Below are 24,532 nucleotides of genomic sequence, written 5' to 3' on the forward strand. Positions count from 1 at the left end.
TTAGTAATATAAGGAAGCACATAAGGACAAAGTTGAGTCATTACCTGTTAAGGTAAAAGGAAGCAGGAGAAACATTCTTCAAAGTTAAAGGCAAGAATGAGGAAAAGATAATTCAGTCACAAAAGGAGACTAAAATTTATAAATTTAAGAAACCATGGAATTCCAATGCAATGCTCACATTGGAAGTGCTTGCTTGTACAACCTCAAAAGCTTCCCTATTATATCAATGAAAGTTTAGCTTTTCGAAATGCCAAACATAGCTAAACTCCGAAATGACAAAACCGTGAACGGCCACTTAAGTGAAATTTTTCCCCATGGAAAAAATTTGCTTGGCTGACACACCACAAAAACTTTAAAACCCTAATTAAGTGGGGGGCTTTGCCCCCACCCCCATGTGGGGAGCTGTGCCCTCCACACCCTCCTAACTAGATATACTAACTCTGAGATCGCTCTACATCAGGGAAAAGGGCAAATTCTTGGTAATGGCCAAGCAAATTTTTTACACTGAGAAAAAATTAGCTTAAGTGGCCATTCGCGGTTTTGCTGTTTTGGAGTTTAGCTGTCGATGTTTGGCATTTCGTCAAGTTAAACTTTCATCAATTTAATAGGGAACCCCTCAAAACCTGTCATTACCATACAAGGGAATGAAAGACCTTAAAACTGTTTTTGTTGCAGAGGAGGGAAAAGCGTCACTGCATTCCACGCCCCACACCACCTGATTGCATATAGATCCACTTTATTGTAACACGACATTGAAGAATGGTGAAAGTCCTGACCACAGAGATCAGATGTTTCAAGCAATCCCTTTTTCACTCTTTCACTATTAAGGCAAATAACTTTAGAGCTCTAGCTCTCCAAGCAGATAAATGAAGGTCTTTATAAATGCATAAGAGTGCAAAGAAATGTAACAGATGGCATATGGGCAAAATATAAACTTAATGAATGCTTCTCAATATTTATAGAGGAAGAGAAGGACATGTATCTAGTTTACATAATCAAGAAAATGGGCTGATCATAGTCCTTTCACAGAAAAATAGTCATTAAGGGACTAAAGAATCTAAAAGAGAGATGAGGGATACAGTTTAGCAACCAACATGGCAAGCAAAGTTTGCATTCTGCTATGTGGAAGGCTTTTATGGTGTGCAGAGACCGTAGCTTAAATAGTGTAGACTTCAGCAGAAATGCAGACTGGTGGATAAGAGTAACTTGGAGTAAGGACAATCTCCAGGAAGATGCAGTCTGAAAACTATGAAAAGGGAGATGTACAGGAAGAAAGGGCAGGTATTGTAAGAACAGGAGCAAGAAATTAAAGAAATTTAGAGTAGTCATTCTTTTTATGCTGACAGTCAGAATAAGACTGTTCTTGGCAGAAAAGCCCAAGAAATAGATTATAGTGGAAATTGCAGAGAAAATCTGGAAAAAAGGAATACAAGTTATTTTGGGATTGCTGGCATACATTAATAAAGCATCACTTAATCTATCCTGTCATTGTCAAACATTACATAGCTCATTCATATCCTGCCTTCTTTTAAACCTCATTCCTCCTCTGCATCTATTGTTTCCACAGTTTCTATTTTTTTCCTATGTAATTTGCTCCTACCCTTTTCTAAAGATCCCAATTTCAGCTATTTTATCTCCGTTACTATATTTGCTACTTCTAGTTAAGTTGGTTTAGACTTTTATTTCCTTTTTCTAGTAATTGCTTTTTGGCAGCCACCAAAATTAGACTCAGAAAGCCCTTACTTATGTCTAGGCAATTCTGAGTCTGTAGCATAGCTCAAAAATAATTTCCTTGGTTACACCAGTTTGCTCAACCAATATCTCAGACAGGGCAGTCTGCAGGAAGTCTGCCAGCTCATTGCACTCCAAGAAAATGTTCCCAGTTACCTCTTTCTTCCCCATCACACTCCAACATTTGCTGTCTACCTGTGGAAAATTCTTTGGAGTCTGCTTGGGGTATAAAAATGCCTAAACACTTCCAAGCAAAGATCCTAAATCTTATAGACTTTGTTGCATATTTAGTAGATGTACATATACCCCCATTGTTTCTTTGTAAATTGCTTATCCAGTCTCTTCCCAATCCTTTCCAACCTCCTCTGACTGATTCTTATAGTTGTCATGTAATATTTTATATGCTTTACTAATTATTCCTGTTTTAATGGCAGCTACTGTTCTAGAATCTACTAAAAAGTTTACCAGTGCCGGTGTTTCATTTAGGACCCCTCCGTTTCTTTCTCTTTTGCTTATACTCTATCAGTCCTTGATAGGGAAGGCAGTCTCTAACCTGCAGTCCAAATAAATCCTGGGCATCTTTCCATTCTATTACCTTCCCCCTCTAGTTATTTGATCCCCAAACCTTGGTTCCTTTGCCAGTTTTCTCCAATAAATTCAAGTCCTCTCTTGCCTATTGTCCATGTCCCTAATTGCAGTCATCCCTATTAGCATATTTCTTATTTCCCTTAAGCATGAAGCAGCTAAAGCACTTGGAAGGAGTCCTAAAGCTTTGTAGGTGGGCTGATCCTTGGCAAGAATGTCACATATATGTTAGGATACTGCAGTAGTGAACATCTACTTGCACAGTTCTATTGTCTGTCTGTCTGGGGACCATGCCATTATGTATTTCTAAATTCTGTTTAATAATATACCATTAAATGGTAAATTTGCTGAACTATAATTATCTGATGTGTATATAGCTTTTGCTGTGTTCATGCTAAATCGTTCAAGGTTGCGTCATCAAATGTGAAAAATGTTCAAAGAAATTCACCCAAGAAAAGTTTTTTTTTTTGCATGGGTAGGCAAGTTCCCCTCACATGGGGGGGGTGCAAGGGAACCACACCAACTTATACATACCAACTCTGAAGTTGCATAATGGTGTAGAAAGACAAACCACTGTTGAATGTAGTTTGTGAACTTATTCGATCATTTCATGTTTGCTGAAACTACCTTCGGTGACTTGAAACATTCCTGCTTTTTTGCTTTCCATATGAAGTAGAGTTGTCAGTCTAGTGCAGCATTTGCACCTGGTGATATAGTTGCATCTAAGCTATACTAGTGTTTTCCTTTGTCCAATTCATTATTTTCAGTGTTTCATAAATTTTTAGTTAAAATTGAGCCCATTCAGAAAATGCCATTCTATTGGCATCAGCTACCAATAATTTATCTGCAAAAATCTTTTTAAGAATCCTTTAACTTTTAAATGCATGGCTTTGCTATATTCTGCAAATATGAATTTTACAATGAATCATATCCTAATTGTGTACGTACTCTAGTTGTGGATCCTGTATTTGTTTCCTGACATTACTAAATTGACTGGAATATATTAAGCTGTTTGTGGAGGCAATGCCCAACTGTGACCCAGAAAGAAGCCTTGAGATGTACTCTGCAGGCCTTTTCTGTTGAGAATGATGCAGCAATTGACAGTATTACTGGATGTTATCTAGGTGTACTTCTGATCTCTGTAGACATGCATGTTGCTTTCTCATTTCACAGTAGAAGTCTATATGAAAACATTTTTCTGCTGTAAAATCTGTATTCCTATAATCATTTTCAGTACATTTTTTTCCTGAGCATCCACTAAAAATGCTCTGCCCTCATATGGGCAATCCTGATTGCAAAATGCAAACTGCAGTGATGGTTGATTTTATTTATGTTTATGATAGTGTATTGCTTTTGGAAAAAGTAAATGCTTACCAGAAATATGAGACAAATCAGTTTACAACTGTTGTTTCCTTTCAGGCATATGTATGCAGTATACTAAGTAAATTAAAATGTCTTTTTGTACAGAAACTGCTGAAAACATTGGGTTTAGCTGCCAACTTTTAACAGAAGACATGTCATTGTGTTATGGAGAGGACATTAAGTAAGTGCTAGAAGTTTTGTTTCAACTATTCTTCATGTTACTGTTCTAACAGTAGTACTTTGTCATGCACTGAAACAGAATATAAAAAAAGATAACCTGGTTGGAATATTAATACAACTGGAAATATGCCTACAGGAAGAAATCTGTAAACCTGCAAAATTGTATATTGCTTAACACAGAGTCAATGTAATAGGCGTTATGCGCACACACTGATGCAGTAAACATGAAAACATTACTGATATTACTCCTTTTGCAGTACCACATTATCTGATTTTTCTTTAAAGTTTTTACTTATTGTACAAATATGTGAACTGGATCAAAACGGCCGATTTTCAGTCACCGGTTCAATTATCAAGCCAATGAGGATAACCTACTGGCCTTGTGAATAGCTGGATTGCATCAACCCAGTGTTGAAATGCTTTACTTTGTGTGTATGTGTGTGTATATGTGTGTGTGTGTATATATATATATATATATATATATATATATATATATATATATATATATATATATATATATATATATATATATATAAACATGAGAGGTATGTGACGCCCTGCCTCTGGCCCAGTAATCAAGGAGCCTTAATCCTCACCACTAGCACCAGTGGGGGATGTACACTGGGAGGATGACTGGTACACAGACAGTATTTCCAGAAGCAGTTCACTGCATCAAGTGCAATTTCCCTTAGCACACAGAGACCACAGTCAGTCGGGGGCTGGTTTCACCCTCTTTCTCCAGATCCCCAATAAGGCTTCCCTACTGGCATAGCTTTAGAGTTGAGCTCTCAGCTGAGTGGACAAGCCAAGACCTTCAACACTTTGTCCAACCAGTGCTTCATGCCCCTGCCAACGTAGCTGACACACACTCCTGAAAAGTTTTTTTACACACACCCATACATGGGAAAGGCTGGCACAGATTTACTAGCTATGCCCCTTCTGCCCAGACTATAAGGTAGTTATTACTGCCACCAAACACGTCTTTATCAGCTACTTTAAGACCCTTACCAAAAGGTGTCCAATCTTACTGTGTAATGTTACTATCAATACAAATGGTAGTTGGACCAAGAGCAAGGCTATTAGGAATGGCCTACACAGTGTCACCAAATAAATATGCAAGTACTCTAAAACGTAAATGTTTCACAAATCTCAACCACAATGAAAGGTTTAAATACAATAATAAATACTAAAAGAATAAGAAAATACTCTTCATATATTTACAGTCTCATCAGAGTTCAAAATCACAGGCAATATTTAAAACAACATTGCAGAACAGTCTCAAAGAAAAACATCTAAGCTAAACTTTGCTATATTCCTGACTTGTATCTAAGCGAATGACCATACCCTAATAACTTACTTCAGAGAAAGCGAGGCAGATGTGGTGAGTGGTTCTTGATATTGTCAGGTCAAAGGCATACAGAATAATGTCTCTTACTCAGAGACTTCCCAAATTAATATCAAATATTACTGCTGGAATAGCTTGCAGAATGACATAATTGTCATCTGACTCTGTCCCAGGTAAACCCCCCACTTTTGAAAGCTAGCAGTATTTAGCATCCACCTGTGAAAATACATAGACCTCGGATCTTCTGGTAAATGGTGGAAGTAATAAAATTTACATTCCTCCACATGTAAAGACAATACAGAAAACCTCTCTAGTATAGATATTGTCTCCTGCTGCATTGAAACTGGAAGATAACATTTTATGGCCCAGCCATAAAGTAATTTAATTTCAACTATTCTTCTGAAGTTTTGCAAGTTAACCTCCTGTGTTCCAGTTTCCCCTGTTAAAATATATACATTTAAAGAGTTGCAATAGTGTACATACATTTGTTCTTTTCCAGTAAGGTGCACTGTGGATACCTCTTTAAGCTCAATACTTTACAAACCCTTTTCAACGCACATCTGTACAAACCTAGTTTGATATACACATAACATACCGTTCTAATACAGTTGTAACACATCCTGTATGAATAATGTTAATGTTCACAAATGACATGTAATTATTTACAAAATTCCAGATAGCTGGGCTGGCAGTATCTCGTGACATCCCCACCCCCCCCGAAGACTCAAGCTAGTTTTTCAAGTGACCCTTGAGAAATGTTACTTGAGAGGGATGACCCTATCTGGGAATACCTTACCTCATTCCCTGTCTTGAGATTCCAGCTGCCTTGGCATTGCTGACCCCAGTACAGTGTTGCACTGTCTTGTATTCCTGCAATCCTAGGCTCCACCATAGTAATTTGCAATTCTGCTGGCTTGCCTCCCTGTAGCCATAAGTTCTCCTCAAACGACTCCTGCCTTATACTGACAATACTTGGCACAAGGCCCTCCCTGTCATGGTAAGGTTTTGTCATGTTAACATGGTACAGTTTGTGCCCCTGCCACCTGCTTAGCAGTTCTACCAGACAGTTAACATCACTGACCTTCCTTATCATTTTAAAGGTTCCCTCCCAAGCTGCCTGCAGCTTATTGTGTCTGACATGAATGAGAACCATAACCTGCTGCCCCACAGCATACTCTCTAGCTCAAGCATTTCTGTCATACCAGACCTTTTTCCTGCTGTTGGGTTTCTGCCAGGTTCTCCTGGGCCAAGCCTATGAGTTTCCTGAGCCTTGTCCTGAGATTTAGGACACATGTCATAACAGACTCCTTGTCGGATTCACACTCACCCTCCCACTCTTCATGAATCAAATCTAGAGGTTCCCTCACCCAATGCCCATACAGCAACTCAAAGGGTGAAAAACCTGTGGATTCATGGGGCACCTCCCTGTAAGCAAACAACAGATGAGGCAAATGGTTGTCCTACTCCCTATTAAACTGGTCTGCAAATGCCTGTAGCATGGTCTTTAGTGTAAAGTTTAATCTCTCAACCAGACGATTAGTCTGGGGATGATCTTTAGGTGCTCCCCCCCCCTACAGTGCTTCCACAGACAAGCCAGCAGGTCTGACATGAAATTGCCACCTCTGTCAGTCAGTATTTCTTTTGGGAAACCTACCCTGCTGAAAATCTCTAACAAAGCATTTACCAGCTTTTCTGCCTCAATAGAGGACACAGCCACCACCTCAGAGTATCTGGTAGCATAATCTACTACCACTAGAATATACTTCTTCCCTGTAAAACCTTGGGTACTCAGAGGCCCCACAATATCCATAGCTAGCCATATCTACTCTCCAAACCTGCTCCACAATCACAGGAGCTTTCACCTTGTCTACCTTTTGGCACTGCTCACATGTCCTGCAGTACCCTGTTAAATCTCTGAAAATCCCAGGCCAATAAAAGTTCTGCGTAATATGTTTGTTCACTTTATGCCCATATGACCTGCAAAGGGGAATGTCATGGGCTGTGGCTAGAAGTGGTGCCAGATGGTCGGCTCTGGGCACTACCAACTCCTGTATTCTGTCACCCTCTAGACCTCCCTCAGGGGTCCACTCTCTATATAGCCCCAGTATACAGATTCCCCTCTTTCCTTGAGAATCAGCTGCCTCACTAGCTACCTCCCTCAGGCCTTGTAATGTAGGCTCTGAGAGCTGAGCCTGTCTCAACTCTCTTGGTAACCTTTACCAGCTCCCCTTCCACAGGAAGTCTGATATCCTCTGACACTGGTGCCTCACTGTCAGCCTGGTTACTACTACTCACCTCTGCCCTTGCAGTCACTCTGTCCAAGGGAGCATCAGTACCCACATGCAGCTGTGGCTCACCTTCAGTCTAACTGCTACAGGATAGCTCCCTCCCTGAAGTAATCACATTACCAGTCCTGGCTTCAAGTGTGCAGTCTGTCTGTGTCCTCCCAGTCTACCAGACTTGTGTGTTTGTCTCCATGCCTGGCTTTGTGTAACTGCATGCACACAAGGTACTGCATTATCAAAATCATTCCCTAGCAGGCCATCTGCAGGGGGTATCCTCAAACATACCTATTTGCTTGATTCCTTTTCCAGCCTTCCAGTCAAGGTGAACCCTAGCCAAAGGTATTTGGAATGGGGTTCCTCCTTAAGCTCTAACTAGAGTAGACTGGCCAAGCAAGTAGTGCTCCTCTTCAACCATTGCAGGCTTCACAATGGTTAGGTCAGAGTCTCTCTGTCTTAGCAATGGCCTGTTTTCCATCTACTAAGATAGGATATAACCTTTTGTGGTAGTTTGGTACCCTTGTTGTCTCCAGACAACTTACTGCTGGCATTATGTCATTCCCACTTACTGGCTCCTCCCACCTTTCATTCCCCACCTTGCCTCCATGGACATCTATATGCTACATGGCCCCACTGGTTACATTTAAAACATTCAACCCTTTGTCCTGGCCATGTACCTGAACTAGTGGCTTCCCCTGCTACTGGCTGGTTCTGTTGGGGCAGTTTAGGCTGTCCACCATGGGTTCCCTTAGGCCTATGAACAGCACTGGGTATCCCCTTCCTGTGCAGTGATGGCCTGCTTGCTAGGTATAGGTCTCCATTTTTCCCCAACTCATCTGTTGTGTTGCATTCTCTATCCACTAACCAGATTCTGATGTCCTCAGGCAAAGTGCTAAGGGCTTGTTCCCTCACAAAAAGGAGGTCTGCCAGCCCTTCAAACGTGGTGACCTGACCACCCATTCACTTATCAATGAAAATAAGTGCTTAACTCAGCACTATATTCGCACATACATTCATCTGCCTAGCGTCTGTGCTCATGGAACTTTTTCCTGTAAGCTTCAGGTGTTAACTTAAAAACTGTTACTGGTTGCTTAAATTATAATACTGTTAAAACACTATCAGACAATTTAGAAATAGCAGTTACAGCTTTACCATGGAGTAAGGGAGTTAGAAATTGTACTCAGAGCCCTTGGTCAGCATTATATTGTTTACACACCCTTTCAAACATATGAATAAAACTATCAAAATTCTCACCCTCTGTAAATTCTGGAAGAAATTTACTGACCTTTGTTGCTTCTGGGGTTTGGTTACTCCCTTCCCCATTAATTCCATGACCCCAGCGAAGAGTCAGCATCTCCTTTTCATGTTGCCTCTGCCTCTCATTTTCTTCATCTTCCAGACATCTCAGTCTCTCTGCTGATTCTAATGCCGTCTGTTTTTCCTTTTCCTCAGCCTCCAAATGCTGCAGTCTCTCTGTTGATTCCAGTGCTAACCGTTTGGCCTCCAGTTCAAGTATCTCTAACTCCAGACAGATTTTTAAGTCCTCTGTAGAAAGGTTGAACTATTAATTTTCTGAGAGTTGTACTTCCCCAAGGTCAGTGTAGTTGCCCTTCTGGTTGCTGGTCTGTGATGGCAGCGATGACCAAAGCTGCAATCATTTCTGTTTTAGTCAGGTTGGCATGCACTAGTCCTTTGGCTTGGCACATCTCAGCCAAGTGGATCCTTGTCAGCTTGCCATACTCCTCTGCTGACATCCTTGCCTGCTCTCCCTGACTAACTAAGCTAACAAAAATAAATAAAACTGTTGTAATGTGAAACTCTGAATGTTCATTGTGTGGCTGATTGAGAGTACAAACACCTTCCTTAGTGGCCATTGTTTACAGGCTACAGGAATTCAATATTCACACCACTGAATCCCAATATGTAGATATTCCACCACTGCCAACAAATATATGTGATGCCCCACCTCTGGCCTAGTAATCAAGGAGCTTCAATCCTCACCCACTAGTACCAGTGGGGGATGTACACTGGGAGGATGACAGGTACACACAGTATTTCCAGATGCAGCTCACCGCATCAAGTGCAATTTTCCTTAAGAGTACTCAGAGACCCCAGTCAGTCCAGGACTGGTTTCTCCAGATCCTCAATGAGACTCCCCACTGGCACAGATGTAGAGTTGAGATCTCAGCTGACTGGCCAAGCCAAGACCTTCAACACACACTGTCCAACCAGTGTTTTCTGTTCCTGCCCATGTACCTCACACACACACACACCTGGAGATTTGTTTTACACACACACACACACACACACACACACACACACACACACACACACACACACCCCTATCTGGGAAAGACTAGCACAGGTTTGCTAGCTATGCCCCTTTCTGCCTAGACTATAAGGTAGTTATTAGTGCCAACAAACCACCTCTTTATCAGCTACTTTAAGCCCCTTAAAGGGTATCCAATCTTGCTGTGTAATGTTACTATCAATACAAATGGTAGTTTGACCAACAGCAAGGCTATTAGGAGTGGCCTACACAATGTCACCAAATAAATATCCAAGTACTCTCAGAATTTAAATGTCTCACAAATATCAGCCACAATGAAAGGGTTAAATATATTTAATAAATGATAAAAGAACAAGAAAATACTCAGTATATACTTGGTTACATCAGAGTCCGAAATCACAGGAAGTATTTAAAACAACATTGCAGGACAGTCTCAAATAAAGAAAAACATCTAAGCTAAGTTTGCAATATTTCTGACTGTATCTAAGAGAAGTACTGTACCCTAATAACTTCAGAGCATCAAGGCAAATGTGGCGAGTGGATCTTGATGTTGTCAGGTCAAAGACAAATACAGAATACTCTCTCCCACTGAGAGACTTCCCAAATTAATATCTTAAATATTGCTGGGATAGCTTGCAGAATTGCAACTCTATCCCAGGTAAATCCCCCACTGCTAAAAGCTAGCAGTATTTAGCCTCCACCTGTGAGTACACACAGACCTCAGATCTTTTGGCAAATGGTAAAAGTCATAAAATGTACATTCCTCCACGTTTAAAGAAATACAAAAAACAGTCTCTGGTACAGACATGGTCTCCTGCTGCACTGAAACTGAAAGATAACATTTTTTATAGCCCAGCCGTAAAGTAATTTAATTACAACTATTTTTCTTAAGTTTTGCAAGTTAACCTTCTGTGTTCCAGTTTCCTCTATTAAAATATATACATTTAAACCGTTATAATAGTGTATATACATTTCTGTTTTTTTCCAGTAGGGTACACTGTAGATATATCTTTAAACTCACTACTTTACATACCCTTTTCAACACACATCTGTACAAACTTAGTTTGATATACACAACATGCAGTTCTAATACAGTTGTAACACAAACACCTTGTATATAAATCATGTTGATATTCACAAATTATGTATAATTATTTAGAAAATTTCAAATGGCTCGGCTTATACAGTATCTCCTTTCATAACAAGGTATACAGTGATACGTTGGTTTCCCTGGAGTGACTAGATATGACATTTAGAATTACAGGGACTGTAGATTATGCTTTCCTATACACTTTGGTCAAAGCTTAAATTCTTACCACTGTTCCTAGATTTGTAGTAATGATGGAATTTTTGTGACCTGACTTTTTTTTTTTGAAAATATGTGGCTTTTTAACAAGTGTCATGATATTTCACATAAAGTTGAGATATTTAGTACTACACCAGGTTTGTATTTTCAGTCCACCTTATGTTACCTAGTTTGCAGTTACCAGCATATCCGGTTAGTCACAGCCTAATTCTCACTATTATATCCAAGAATAAAAACCTTGAAAGTGACAGCTCCAGTACAATGTCATGTGGGACACCGCTTATAGCCCTTTTGGAACAGACAGGTAATACTGTACCCGAGATGTGTCCTGTTGCTTTAACTGATGATATACCCATTGAATTACTGGTGGATTAATATATAATGCTGTTAATTTTTCAGTTGCTCCTTTATGTGCGATACTGCTAAATACATTAGCAAGGTTAGAGTAAGTATGCAGTTTCAGTCCTTCATTAAATGCTGCTTCTGTTACCACTTAAGAAACCCATAGGATTCAAAAGGCAAGATTCCCTATAAACAAATCCGTACTGTTCCATATTTGACAAAAATAGGCCTTACAGTATTTTATATAAGTTCCTCCTTGATTTTCTCTGATTTTCTATAAAGTACTGATCAGGTTGATGGATTTAAATTTGTTTGGATATGGCCTGATCCCCTTTGTGAATTAATACCATTATGGCCTGTTGTCATAGGTCAGTGACATATCTGCATGCTAATATTTTAATTAACATGCACCATAGGGGGCTAGTAAGATTTTCTTTGATTCTCTTTAGGAAACCACTGGCTAGGGTGTCTGATTCCATAGAATGCAAGGTTATAATTTTACTTGTGAAAGTTTTTTTGTTTGTAGATCTACAAAGGATGTGTCTCCTTGTTTTGAGTACTTTGGTTGTTTTTCTTTGCTTACTAAGACGTTTGTACAATTTTTTTCTGCGAGTATGTTCACTATGTCCAGTGGATCAGTGATCACTTGATTGCTGTTGGTAACATGTTGCATTCACAATCTTTCCTTTTGACTTTTCTGATTTAAGTAAAGAATACTTTATTATTAGTTTCAACCTTTAAGATTGTACTGCACTGTTTCGGTTCTTTATTCATTTTGGATTTTGGTCATAACTTCAGGGATCTGTCACAGGCAGAATCCTTTATCTGGCCTGAGTTTCAGATGTCTTTTTCCCCTCCCCTCATGCTGACCTCATGTGCTCCCCAACATCTCCACATTGTGGTATAAAGGACAACATAGGATCAGCCATCTTCAGGTCTTTCTTTCCATATGGGTTTATTACAGTTATTACAGGTTGTCAGGCCAGGCCTACTGCAGAAACCAACAAAGTTACCACAATAGTATTTCATTCCATTATTGCATGTGTTTGTAGTGGCTTTTTTGAATAACCTTGTGTAGTTTTACTTTACAATAGCTTCTGCTGAGTCTGGATGCTCTCTTTCACAGGCCTTGGGATGCTGGCAAATCAAGGAAGGTGTGCACATAGGCAGTGTAATTTCAAGGATAGGCATAGTAAATGTATTTATTGTTTAGGCCATGACCATGACATTGCATCATGCAACATTTGTAAAGATTTCAGACCTGAGACTTGAAAGGCCAAAACACACACTGTGCTTGAGCATCTAAATAGAAAAAAAATTGTCATTTTTATTCATCATTCGTCTGTGGTGTCTGATAGTGGCTGCTCACAAACCTCACAGAGGAAGTCTCATTTAATGCATGAGAAGGCAGAGGATGCCCCAGGACCTTGAACCATGGATGTCATTACTAAGGATAAATTCACAGGCCCAGTCATCCAAAAAATCAGGCTATTGACAAAGTCCTCATGAGGCTGTTATGTCCTCCCAGAGTGAGCCCAAGGCAGACTTTTCTGATTCAGACTATTTCACATTGCCAATAGGGAAATACCTCCTCATTAGGAAGGTGGACGACTGACAACCAGTTGTGATTGTGGATGAAAAAGAAGTTATGTACTTACTACAACATTCCATCTGTGTTGTCCATTTTCATTCTTCCTCAACTAATGGTTTCGGAAAGCACTGCTATACATTACTAAAGCAAACTCTCTCAGATGCCAGGTGCACAGACGCTGCCTCTAAAGGGACCGGATGGATTTTACAGGACACAGAGATTGCATTCTTTTTTATGCAAAAATGTATTGGCAGATCCAAAGAACCTGTTACTGGAAGCAACCAAAGGAGCTAAGTTGCTTACAGGTTGAAATGCCTTGCCTAATGACAAGGATTTTTAGTTACCGGACAGTTATGGCAAGAAGACCTACACTAAAGCCATTCTGTTCTTTAGATCACTGAATTGCCAGACTCATATCTTTGAATTCCAGTAACATATGCTTAAAACATATAGTGGAATTGGATTTGGACAGGGAAGTCTAAAGCCTCCTTAACTCTTCTCATTCAGATGTCCTTACAGCTGTGAAGATACAGCAGTAAGTGTGTCTGTAATGTAGTGTATGCAGCTTCCAGAGCTGCTGCCACTTGCACAGTTTTAGAGAGGAACTCTTGGCTTCACACTCCAGCATTAGCTGAAAATATTGAAATTAAATTTTCTTAAACTCCCCAAAGGTTCCAGAATTTGTACGTTTCTGGATGTCTCACCAGAAATGGATCCTTTGAACATTGAACTGTGTGGCCTTTTCACTAAGATGGGCATTGATTTGTTGAATATACTGGTGTAATTTTGACAAACGCAGTGTAGCTGTCTGCAAAGATTAATAGGATAAACTAATGAACATTCAGCCTTTTCTATACACGTTAATGTGTATGAAACCATGTTTTTAGGCTAGATCAACATTTGAAGACCATCATGAAAAAAAAAAAGAATGATGCGTTAGCTTACTGCAAGAGTTTGGCTTATCCTAAACCAGAAATGTTTACCAGTTCAAAAAATAATAAATACTCAAAGCATGGTAACTAAAAATGAAGTCGGTGTTAGTTGTTCCAGTGTGTTTTAGAACCACAATTACATAAGATGTTCAGTGAAAACAGCCAGTCAACAACAAAGCAGTATTATGGCATATCCAATGGGGCCACCACTGTCGACAAATGAAGATGATCATCAGACAAAATTATGGCTGTTGCAGGCAGAGAGCAAACTGCCGTTGGAGGAATTAAGAATGGTGAATTTTAACTCAAGTTCCAGGAATTTATATTTTACTCAAATATCAGCCTTTTCAAGGAGGTTGTCATTTAAACTAGCTACTTAGGTCAGTTTGGTCAATACCCTTGCTGAATTGAGGCTTTATTCATGAAGGCTGAACTTGCAGTATTATGACATGTGCCAGATGGTCCGTTTCTGGGCTTGAGAGAGAAATGTACATTTAATCCACATTTGTTGTCAAAAGTGATAACGTATTTGCAGGTATTTGAATTAGAAATCAAACTTATTGGTTAAACCTCCCATTACTAGATCTTTGAACTTAATTTCTGGGAAAAGGTTTCTCAAGTATAGAAAAATGAGTGATTTATGTTTTATGAAAGTTGATAAAAGGGATTGGATTAGTAGTGATCAAAGTGCAGTAAATAAATGCATGGGTTACTTAGTGACATTGTTTATTTTATAAAAAGGGGGCATTATATGATATTTTGAAATCCTACAAAGCAGTAGATCACACCTTATTGGATTCATTAATAGATTACATTGACATTAGTTTATGTAACTTAGCTGTTCCCAAACCAAAAAGTGTTTTGTTTTGGTACTCTGAAAATCAAAAACAATGAGTAAAAAAGGTCTCACATAAAAAACAATTGGTTAAAAAACACAAAATTAGACTTTCCACTGTGTGATACCTTAAACCTCTTGTATCAGAGGCAACATGGGATGTATGCAAATTTCCCTTTAAGGATATCAGGTGTTTCAGCTAGGCAATTCTGAATGTCCGTGACTTTTTATTTTAAGTCTATTTATGGACAATTTCAGGCCAATAAAGTCTAGCTTTGCTAGATTTTTCTTTTTTGTGTATTTTAACCAATTGTTCTTTTTCTGTGTGACCTTTTTACTCATTGTTTTAGTTTGTTAGTTGAAATATTTTGCAGTCACTCTGTTTACGGATATCAGTTCGGTATGACAACCCTGTTGCCATATGTTAGCCAAACATTCCACTTATGCTGTGCTGATGATGCCATAAGAAGGCAGAAACATGCATGCCCACAGCTAGTAGGGTTTGGCGTTATTGGCCTGAACACAGCTAGTGGGGTTTGGCTTTATTGGCCTAAAATTGTCCATTTTGAGTGCCAACATTTCAGTATAGAGCATTTTTTTACACGCAACTGCATTTAGTGTATGTCAGAAGATTGGTCAGTTGCACGGCAATAGGACTGGTGGTTCAACCTCTGTTCTGGCTAGCCAGCTTTAGAGACTAGCAAGCACATAATCTTGTCCCTCTATACCTGTGAAACCATAAATATGGTGATTTCATTGTTTTGTACCCTAAATATCTGGTTTCTTCCTCATAAATGGTATCATTCAGAAACTAGGTAAATACATACTACTTTGACACCAACATCAGTTTACACAACAGTGACTGGAATGATTTTATTCTGTTTTGCAGTCTGTTACAGCATCCCTAATTTCTTCCAAAGTAGGATATCATGTTGTTAAATATTTTTATGTTGGAAACTTGGTACACTGAAAATTGTACAAAACCTTTTTTTTCTGTTTTAACATAGGTGAAATTAAGGTTTTCTAGCCATACCTTTCATTAAAGTTTCTCTCTCGAGTTTTTGTTTCTGATGCTTTAAGCTGTTGAAAGCTTCCCTTATTTTTCCCATGGGAGCTCCTACATTTTAGTTTACCTTGCACATGTACTGGCACTCCTCTGTAGGCTTTTTTTCACTTTAACTGTAATTTAGGTTTGCAGTGAGAGTTTTATTAAAATGCAGTTATATATTTGACAGTGTCTTAGGGATTCGCTGAGGAATTTGTGCAATAATAAATGTTTTGCTTGTTCATAGGTTTGGTACTAGGCTATCAGCCCTAGGGCCTACACAAACCTAGCCATAACAATTCCCTGGCTATTACTTCCCTGGTCCCCTGTCTAACAGGGTGATTGACGTGATCCTCTGGGTGAATTTCCTATCTCCCATCCATTTTTTAGACGGTCAGCATAGGGCATCTGCTTTAGGCTTGTGATTCTTTTAGTGAGTTATTTCTGTGGCCTTTCCAGTTGCTGTAGATGTCTTGTGAGATACATACCAAACTGGGCGTTTTACTCTATAATGGGTCTAATGAGGGATGAGTACAGTGGGACAATGACCTCCTTTTTTCTGGATGAAAAGCCCTTAATGATGTGGTGTGCCACGTAGAAGGATTTCCTGACTGTTGTGGTGATGGGGTTATCGAAAGTGAGACCACTGTCCACTTGTGTCCGGAAGTCCCTTATCACACTTTCGGTGTTTAGTGTACTGCCATTTATGTGGTAATTCATGAGTGCATGTTTTTTCCCCAAAGGGGATAACTATACATTTCTTGGCATTGAGCTTGAGCCCATGGCACTGGCACCAAGCATCTGTTTCTGTAAGGCCCTTTTGTAGAATATCCACATAATTTGGGGATTCGGTAATGGGCTCCCGGTTTGCAGTCATCTGCAAACTTTGTTAGCCAGAGTCCCTTAGTGCTTGCCTGTACTTGTCAAGCAAGAGCGGTCCCAGGGCTGAACCCTGAGGTACTCAGCTTGTTACTTGTCTGGAGCTGGATTTTGAGTCAGCTACTTTTACAGTGTGGGTTCTGTCAGTAAGCCAGTTGGCAACCCATCGAGTGATGTAGGGATTAATGCCCAGCTTAGTAAGTTTATCTATGATTCCAGAGTAGGGGATGGTGTTGAAAGCCTTGGCGAGGTCCAGATAACCTGTGTGGACTGCCTTGCCCTCATCTACAGCTCTGGATACTGATTCGAAGAAGTCAGTCTGGTTGAGGAGACAAGATCGGCCCTTTACAAAACCAAACTGGGTGGGGTCCAGTGTTTGAAGGTGACCAATGTCTTTATAAGTTCCATGATCATGCTTTCCATGGCTTTGCAGATCAGGCTTGTTAGACTGATGGTACGATAGTTCCCAGGTCTAAGGTGGATCCCCCCCTTGTGGAGTGGGATAACTGTAGCTGTGTACCACTCACTGAGCATGAAGCCAGAGGTGAGGCTATAATTAAACATTTATTTATTTATTTATTTATTTCCAGTTTGATAACCGGGGAAGTCCACTGGGCCCGAAAGCCCGTTTTCAGTGGAGGCCCGGGGAGAAAAGCTCCACGATAATACATTACACACAAAAAAACAGCAGAAAAAATCTAAACTAATACTTACACACAAAAACACACTCTGTTCTAATAGCATAATACTTTAACAATTTCCAAACAAGAATGAGGTGCAATGGGCACTATACATAAGAAAAAGATATATTAGTGCAAGTGTGATGTTAGTAAGTAGGAAAGGAAAGCAAATTATAGATAGAGTTTGAATGCAAGAGCATGGATGCATGGGAGAAAAAGAAGAAGCAAAGAAATTAAAGGAGAGGTGTTAGAAGAGGATAGAAAAGAACAGAAAACTAATGTTCAAATTGTGGTTGAGTCCAGGAGACCACCTACAGAAAAAGGCAAAAGAGTTAAGGTGAGAGTGAGCATAGCACTTGAAGGAAGGTAAAAGGGTTTAATCAGGGAGGAAGGAGGAGATAATGAAGAAGGGAGGGAGCTAGGGAGAGACAGAAGAAGGGGAACCAGGGGGGGTGGGATGGAACTAGGATAAATTGAGATCTAGGTAGGAAGTATACAATTACATTTCCAATTTTGGAAGAGGTGAGAATGAAGAAGAGATTTAAAGTGTTCATAGCTTGTAGTGGCTCTTAGAAGGGAAGGAAGTGAGTTCCATTTTTTTGCTGTAGTATAGGAAAGTAGGAGCTGGCCAGGGGGTCGTTTGGGTTTGTAAACTGAAATAAGATTTTGGTGGCTAGATCTTAGGGCCTTGGAGGATTGTATATGGTGAAGGTATTAGATAATGCTGGGCAAGCAGTAGGTTTAAAGATTAGTTTGTGTGCAGTAGTAAGTTGGAGGAAATTGAGTTGATTAGGGAGTTCTAACCATTGGAGACTACGGAGGCAGATGCAGTGGTGTGTAGAATGAGTGGAGTTAGTAGCAATTTGGCAATTTTATAGTAGCAGCTTCGAGTTTCTTGGGAGATAGAAGAGGAGAGATTGGATAGAAGAGGAGCACCATACAGTAGAGAAGGGAGAAGGAAGGTAGTGGCGAGAGTTTGTCTTGAAGATGGAGTAAGAAAGTTTGCATTTCTATAAAGCATACCGAGCTTCTGATGAGTTTTCTTTATGTTTAGTTGAATATGATTGTTAAATTTCAGGTGTTCATCAATGGTTACTCCGAGTAATTTAGCACTACTAACAACTTCTATAGAGGACTGGGAGGCTGGAAATTATGAAGGATGACTTATCAGGAGTCAGAGCTTTTGAGGGGAGAAGAGAATGATGTGGGATTTTTGCATTGAGGAGAGATGATTTTGAAGCATCCAATTTTCTATGGTTGTGAAGGCCAATTGGGTTTTGGCTTGGAGCTCGGGAAGGTTAGGCGCAGAGCAGATAATAGTGGAGTCATCTGCGTATTGGACTATTTGAGCAAGAGGAATACAAGAGGGGAGAACATGGATAAAATGTTAAAGAGCAGAGGCCGAGAATAGAACCCTGAGGGACTCCGGTAGGGGTAGGTAGGAATTTTGAGGTACCAGTATTCCATTTCACAGCTTGGGATCTATCAAAGAGATAACTTCTGAACCAAGAAAGGAGTTGTGGGAGAGGTTGAGGTTAGAGAGGTGGTTGAGAAGGAGAGTGTGGGATATAGTGTGAAGGCCTTAGAAAGGTCAAGAAGAACAGTGGAGACAATTTTTCCAGAGTCACGGGCTTGGTTGACAATTTCTAGGAAGGAATGAAGAGCGGTTATGGTACTGTGGCCAGGCGAAACCCATGTTGTGTAGGAGTGAGGAGATGGTTATCGAGAAGGTAGGGCATGAGTTGCGGTGTATGCATTTTCAAGAATTTTGAAATTGGGGAAAGAATTGCTATTGGGCGGAAGTTAGAGATGGTGTTATTTTGCCTCCTTTATGGAGGGGCAGAATGTGGGCAGCTCTCCAAAGTTTGGGAACATAAGATTCTTGGATGGATCTATTGATGAGAATGCTGATAGGTATGGCGATGCCATTTGCTGCGACTTGAGAAAGAGTGATGGAATGTTGTCAGGGCATTGGAGCATGGTTTGAGTTTGAGAAGAAGTTGTTTGATGCTGGTGGTAGACACAGGATGTAGAATGAAAGTGGGAGGAGGGTTATGAGAGTTGGAGTGAGGGATGGGTGCGGAAGGATGCCTTAGGTTAGGGGTAGGGGTGGAAGAGGAGAAGGATTTAGTCAGTTCAGCTATTGAGCCAGTAAAAAATGAGTTAAAGAGAGTTGCTATTTCAGTGTCAGTCTTATTATTGTCTGGACAGGGATTGGATTTTGTACCTGGGTGTAAGAGTGAATGGATGGAATTCCAGAATTTTTTGGGATTATTTGTGAGGGAGGACTGAAGTTTGCTGTAGTAAGATTTCTTATCTTTTATAATAAGTTTTTTAGCAAGATTGCGGAGTTGCTTAAATTGCAGTAAAGAGGCTGAGTTTTTATTTTTGTTGTATAGTTTCCATGTTTTGTCCCTTTGTCGCATTAGAGTTTTAGTGTGTTTAGTTAGCCAAGGGGCAGAGTTGAACTTTATCCTTTTTGTACGGGGAGGGGCTTGGGAATCTAGGATTTTAAGGAAGGTAGTATTGAAGAGTTCTAGGGCTTCATCTAGGGGAAGAGTGTTTAGTGAATCCCAGTTTGTTAGTCGAAGGGTTTCTGAAAATACTGAAGGATTAAAATTAGTTAGGTTGCGAGAGTAGGCATATTGTTGTTGGTGTGGGAGCTGTTGGGTTTTCGGTTAATAAAGGCTGGGAGATGATCACTTAATGAGTCTGGTAAGGTACCCGAGTTGGAGATATTGTTAGGGTGGCTGACTAGAATCCAGTCCAAGATGGACCCTGGAGGGTTGGTTTTGTTAGGTCTGGTAATGTTGTTTATTAGTTGAGTAAAATTATAAAGATTGATAGACTGAAGGGAGTATTGTTATTAATATTTTCCAATCAATATTTACATCACCTAGAATGAAAGTTTCCTGTTTAATATTGTTTGAGGCCCAACAGAGAATATTCTCTAGGGTGGAGGAGTTGTCTCCAGGAGGGATATAGATGGTTATAATACAGATACTTTTGAAGTTGTTTATTTTGAGGATTCCTATGACTAGTTCTGCATTATTAAAGTTGGGAATGGTATTTTGGTATGGGGTAAGATTTAGCAGGCAGTTGTAGACTAAGGCTACACCACCACCTTTTGTTTTGGCGATCGGACCTGAGTGCTTGGTAGCCAGGTGGTAAAATTTCAGAGTTACTAGTTTGAGGTTTTAACCAGGTTTCTGTTACTGCTACAATGTCAGGTTCATTTATATTTAGCCAGGCATGAAAGTTTGTTATTTTGTTATTAATACTCTGGGTATTAATGGTAATAAATGTAAGGTATTTATTATTGTGCCTATTTGTGGGGGTAGTGGGAGAGAGAATGTTAGTTGGTGTTGGCCCAGGGTTAGGATGGACATCTCCTGCGAGAGCAAGACAAGAGGAGGAGTAGAGGAGTTGAAACCTAGAAATGTGGAGTGAAGTAAAAGGGAGATGTAATTTACATTTGAAAGTGGGAGATTTTTTGTAGAGTGTATGGTGTTTTAGTTTAAAGTAATGAAATGGATTTGGATGAAGGAGGGAGGGGGATATAAAAAAAAAAATGGAGGGATGAAGGATGTGGAAGGGAGATAGTGGATGATGAGTGGGGTGAAAAAGAGGTGGGTAGTGTGGTATTGGAATAAGAAGATGCATTATACAGAATGGTAAGAATGAAAAGACATGTAAATGGGGTGAGATAGTGTGAAAGAGTCATGGAGGAGTAGTGTAGGATAGATATTGGAAGATAGGGTAGTGGTAGGCTATGGAGTATAGAGATATAAGGAGGGATATATGAGAAAGAGCAGTTGGGAAAGGGGAGTGAGAGGGGAGGGGCGGATTAAAGAGAAATCTGTAGGAGGGGAGGAGCAGAGTGATGGGATAGGCAGAGTGGTATAGGGAGGGGCTAGGAGGGACTATAAATGTAGATGCACTGGGGGTGGGTGGGATTTGGGGGTAGGGTAGGGGAGGCGGAGTGAGCCCAAGACGGAGCGGGAAGAGCTGGCACAGAAGGAGAGAGGCCAGGAAAAAACTATCAGTGGAGAGCTTGGATATAGGAGGAAAGAAAAGGGCCTTACCAGTAGTGATAGTAGACAGAGAAGTGTAGGATAAACTTATCTTCTGGGGGGGGGGCTGGCAATGCAGCAAGGTAGGAGAGTAGGACAGCAGAGGTCCAGGAAGGCAAGGGAAGATCAAGAATCTATCGTTGGAGTAGGGAAAGCAACAGGTAAGTACAGGGGACAGTGATGTAGTATGAAAGAGAGGACTATAGTGGATTAAGAGAGTAAAGTAAGAAATAGGGCTTTACAGATTAAAGGGAAGAAGATAAAGAAGGAATAGAGTATAAGGCAGTAATTAGATTAATAGGGAGAGGACGCCATCTAGTGGCCAGGTGCTGGGATGCAACTAAGGTCCACAGAGGCTGTTGAAGGGGTAGAATAACTGAGTGGAGGAGGATGAGGATAGTGTAGGTAAGTGGAGCTAGTAGAAGAGGAAGGGTGGTTGTACAAAACAGAAGAGGAAGGGCTGACTGCTGGCTTCTTGGCAGGGAAGCGTTCAGAACACCTAGTGGGGCTAAAATAACTACAGAACAGTAGGTTTAGCAGATGGTGCACATACTTCCTTGGTTTCTTCAAGGGAGGCTTGTTTCTAGTCCAAATAGGGGGAGAGAGCAGCACAGTTTGTTGAGTTGCTTGGCGGACTGAATAAGCTGGGAAGGCTTGAGATGTAGGTCTGGAAGTCCACACAGGTGTATCCAAATAGGGAGAGCAGGGGCTAAAGCTGCAGACAGGAGAGAAATGGAGGTTTAGTAATATGGAGACACAAAATTAATAGCTGTTATATGGTTCCGGTGATGCAGAGATCAACAAAAGAGTGCAGAGTTTGAGAATTAAGCAAGAGGTCAGTATCTGCTAAAAAAAAGCAATTACAATGTACAGAGGTTACACAGTTATCCAAATAGCTTTTATACAAAAAGGAGTAAACCTGAAATTGAGTGTATATCTACAATATATTGGTATGGTAAAATAAATTGCTTAAACTAAGATAAATAAGTCCTGCTATATAGGCTATGTAGATAAATAAATAGATATAGCCTGCTATGTAGATAAATATGTCCTGCTATGTAGGCTATGTAGTATTACCTTGAATGAGAAAGACAGCAATTAGCCACAGCTAAGCGTTTATGTGCTTTTGTTCAGAGATGTGCGGCCAGTACATACAGGTAAAAGCATGAGTATAGTCAGTGTTTGTACAGTAAGGTAGCTAGTACACTTCAGAGCGTTGTCACAGTAATGTAGGTAACCCTCTATAAGTACGCGTGTTGTCAGCTAGTTATCTGCTAGAACAACATAAAATATCTTGAAGCACGCAGTGTAAAATACATTTGTAGAAAGACAATTTGATATCCCCTACTGTAAGACGGTTACTAGGTAGTTAGTTTTCAGTATAGTGAAACACACTCCTCGGATGTACTATTCTAGGGCTTTTCGCTTATCTAATTGTTTTTAAAACAATGAGGAACAAGATAGCTTCACAATGTTGATGCCTTACAATCATTTCTAGTTCATGCCGTAGGACTAGCAAGAACGCGCCTGTAATGCGCGAAGTATATCTTAAACAGATTATGTCCAGACAGTAAAATAGCTTCGCAGTATTAGAATTCTACAAACATTTCCCAAGTCAGGCCGTATGACTAACAGGGACGTGCCTGTAATGCACAGGTATTTCAAAGACTCACTTAGTCAATTTAAGCAAAAAGAAGGGCATCGAGTGGTTCATACAAGTATTAAAGCATTCTCAACAGGAAAAAATATAGAATGAATAGTCTTATATCAAATGGTCCCACGTGTAAACAAATGCAAAGGACTTCATATGGTATGCAGTCAAATCATAAACAATGCAAAATACAAATACGTGGAAAAGCCTTGCGATTCAACAAAGCAAGCGACCAGTCTGAAACCTGCTCATAACATTAGACTGTTCCCCAGGAACGATAGAGCGTGGTCACTTAGCATATACAGGGACAAACAAAGCTAAGATGTTACCACTAAAATCCCGTACTGGGCTGCATACAATTGAGCGTGCCCTGGAGAGCGCGCCAAATATTAAATAAAAACAGCAGATAATTACACTGAAGTTCTACTTACTGTTCCGACGCTGAAGCCAGAGGAGCACAGCAGCCAAAAAGTTTTAAAAGATGGCGCCAGAGGATTTGGGAAGTATAAGAAACCTCTGGGAGGGTGTTGTGGGAAGAGAGGGGAGGGGCTAAGATAACAGGTTAATAGGTAGGGACGAGAAGAGATGAGATTCTGCGATGTATGAAGGGGGTGGGCAAGCTGGAAGTAAGTGAGTGGGGGAGAGACAGAAGTATAGAGAAGAAAAGAAGCTATGAAGTGAAGTTAGGTAGAGGAGGGTATGGGGGTCTCTGATTATAGGGTAGAGTAATTTAGTGAGTAAAGAGCAGAGCAAGATGTAGGAATGTGGAAGATCAGCGAAGCAGACAGATAAGGGGTGTAGTGGGAGAGAGAGAGAGGAGCAATGCAGCAAGGTAGGAATGTGGAAGATCAGCGAAGCAGACAGATAAGGGGTGTAGTGGGAGAGAGAGAGAAGAGCAATGCAGCAAGGTAGGAGAGTAGGACAGCAGAGGTCCAGGAAGGCAAGGGAAGATCAAGAATCTATCGTTGGAGTAGGGAAAGTAACAGGTAAGTACAGGGGACCACATGACTTGTGGTTGAGTGGGTGATTTTATTATTAACAGTAGGAATATATAACTAATCTGTTTTTGGAATTGTGTTGTGCAAGCTTTGTCTTGAATGAGAGAATCTTTAATTTTGTTTACAGTTGGTGCATCATTATATGACATCAAATGTGGATGCAGTGTCTAAAACTGCTGCAGCAGGGTCTGCCATCAGCAGGACATGTGTGAATGATTCAGGCCCTGATATTCTATATCCTGGTGCAGGTCCTTAATTCTACTTTAGACAAGGAGATATTGTTTGGTGCCCAGTGTCAAGATTCTTTTAGCAGGTGAAGACGGGACTCTGTCAAGAAATGGTTCCACACCCCCCTCCCACCCCACACTATTCCCAAGTATAGCAGGAGTTTGCCATACTATGCAGTGACATTACTATCAAAGGCA

The 24,532-nt window shown here is 40.3% G+C and overlaps 1 protein-coding gene across 5 annotated transcripts in view; it reads left to right on the top strand.

Annotated features, from left to right (window-relative positions):
• The window catches only part of ATP8B1 (ATPase phospholipid transporting 8B1), a 1,573,644-nt gene that overhangs the window by 1,261,300 nt on the left and 287,812 nt on the right, over positions 1 to 24,532 (top strand). For all 5 annotated transcript variants that reach the window (XM_044074782.1, XM_044074792.1, XM_044074774.1 and 2 more), the window contains one exon: positions 3,784 to 3,859. In XM_044074782.1, the coding sequence (XP_043930717.1) occupies positions 3,784 to 3,859 (76 nt within the window). The remainder of the gene's footprint in view (positions 1 to 3,783; positions 3,860 to 24,532) is intronic.

The sequence above is a fragment of the Protopterus annectens genome, chromosome 1.part1 (assembly GCF_019279795.1).
Source record: "Protopterus annectens isolate FY-2018-M chromosome 1.part1, PAN1.0, whole genome shotgun sequence".
NCBI lineage: Eukaryota > Metazoa > Chordata > Ceratodontiformes > Protopteridae > Protopterus > Protopterus annectens.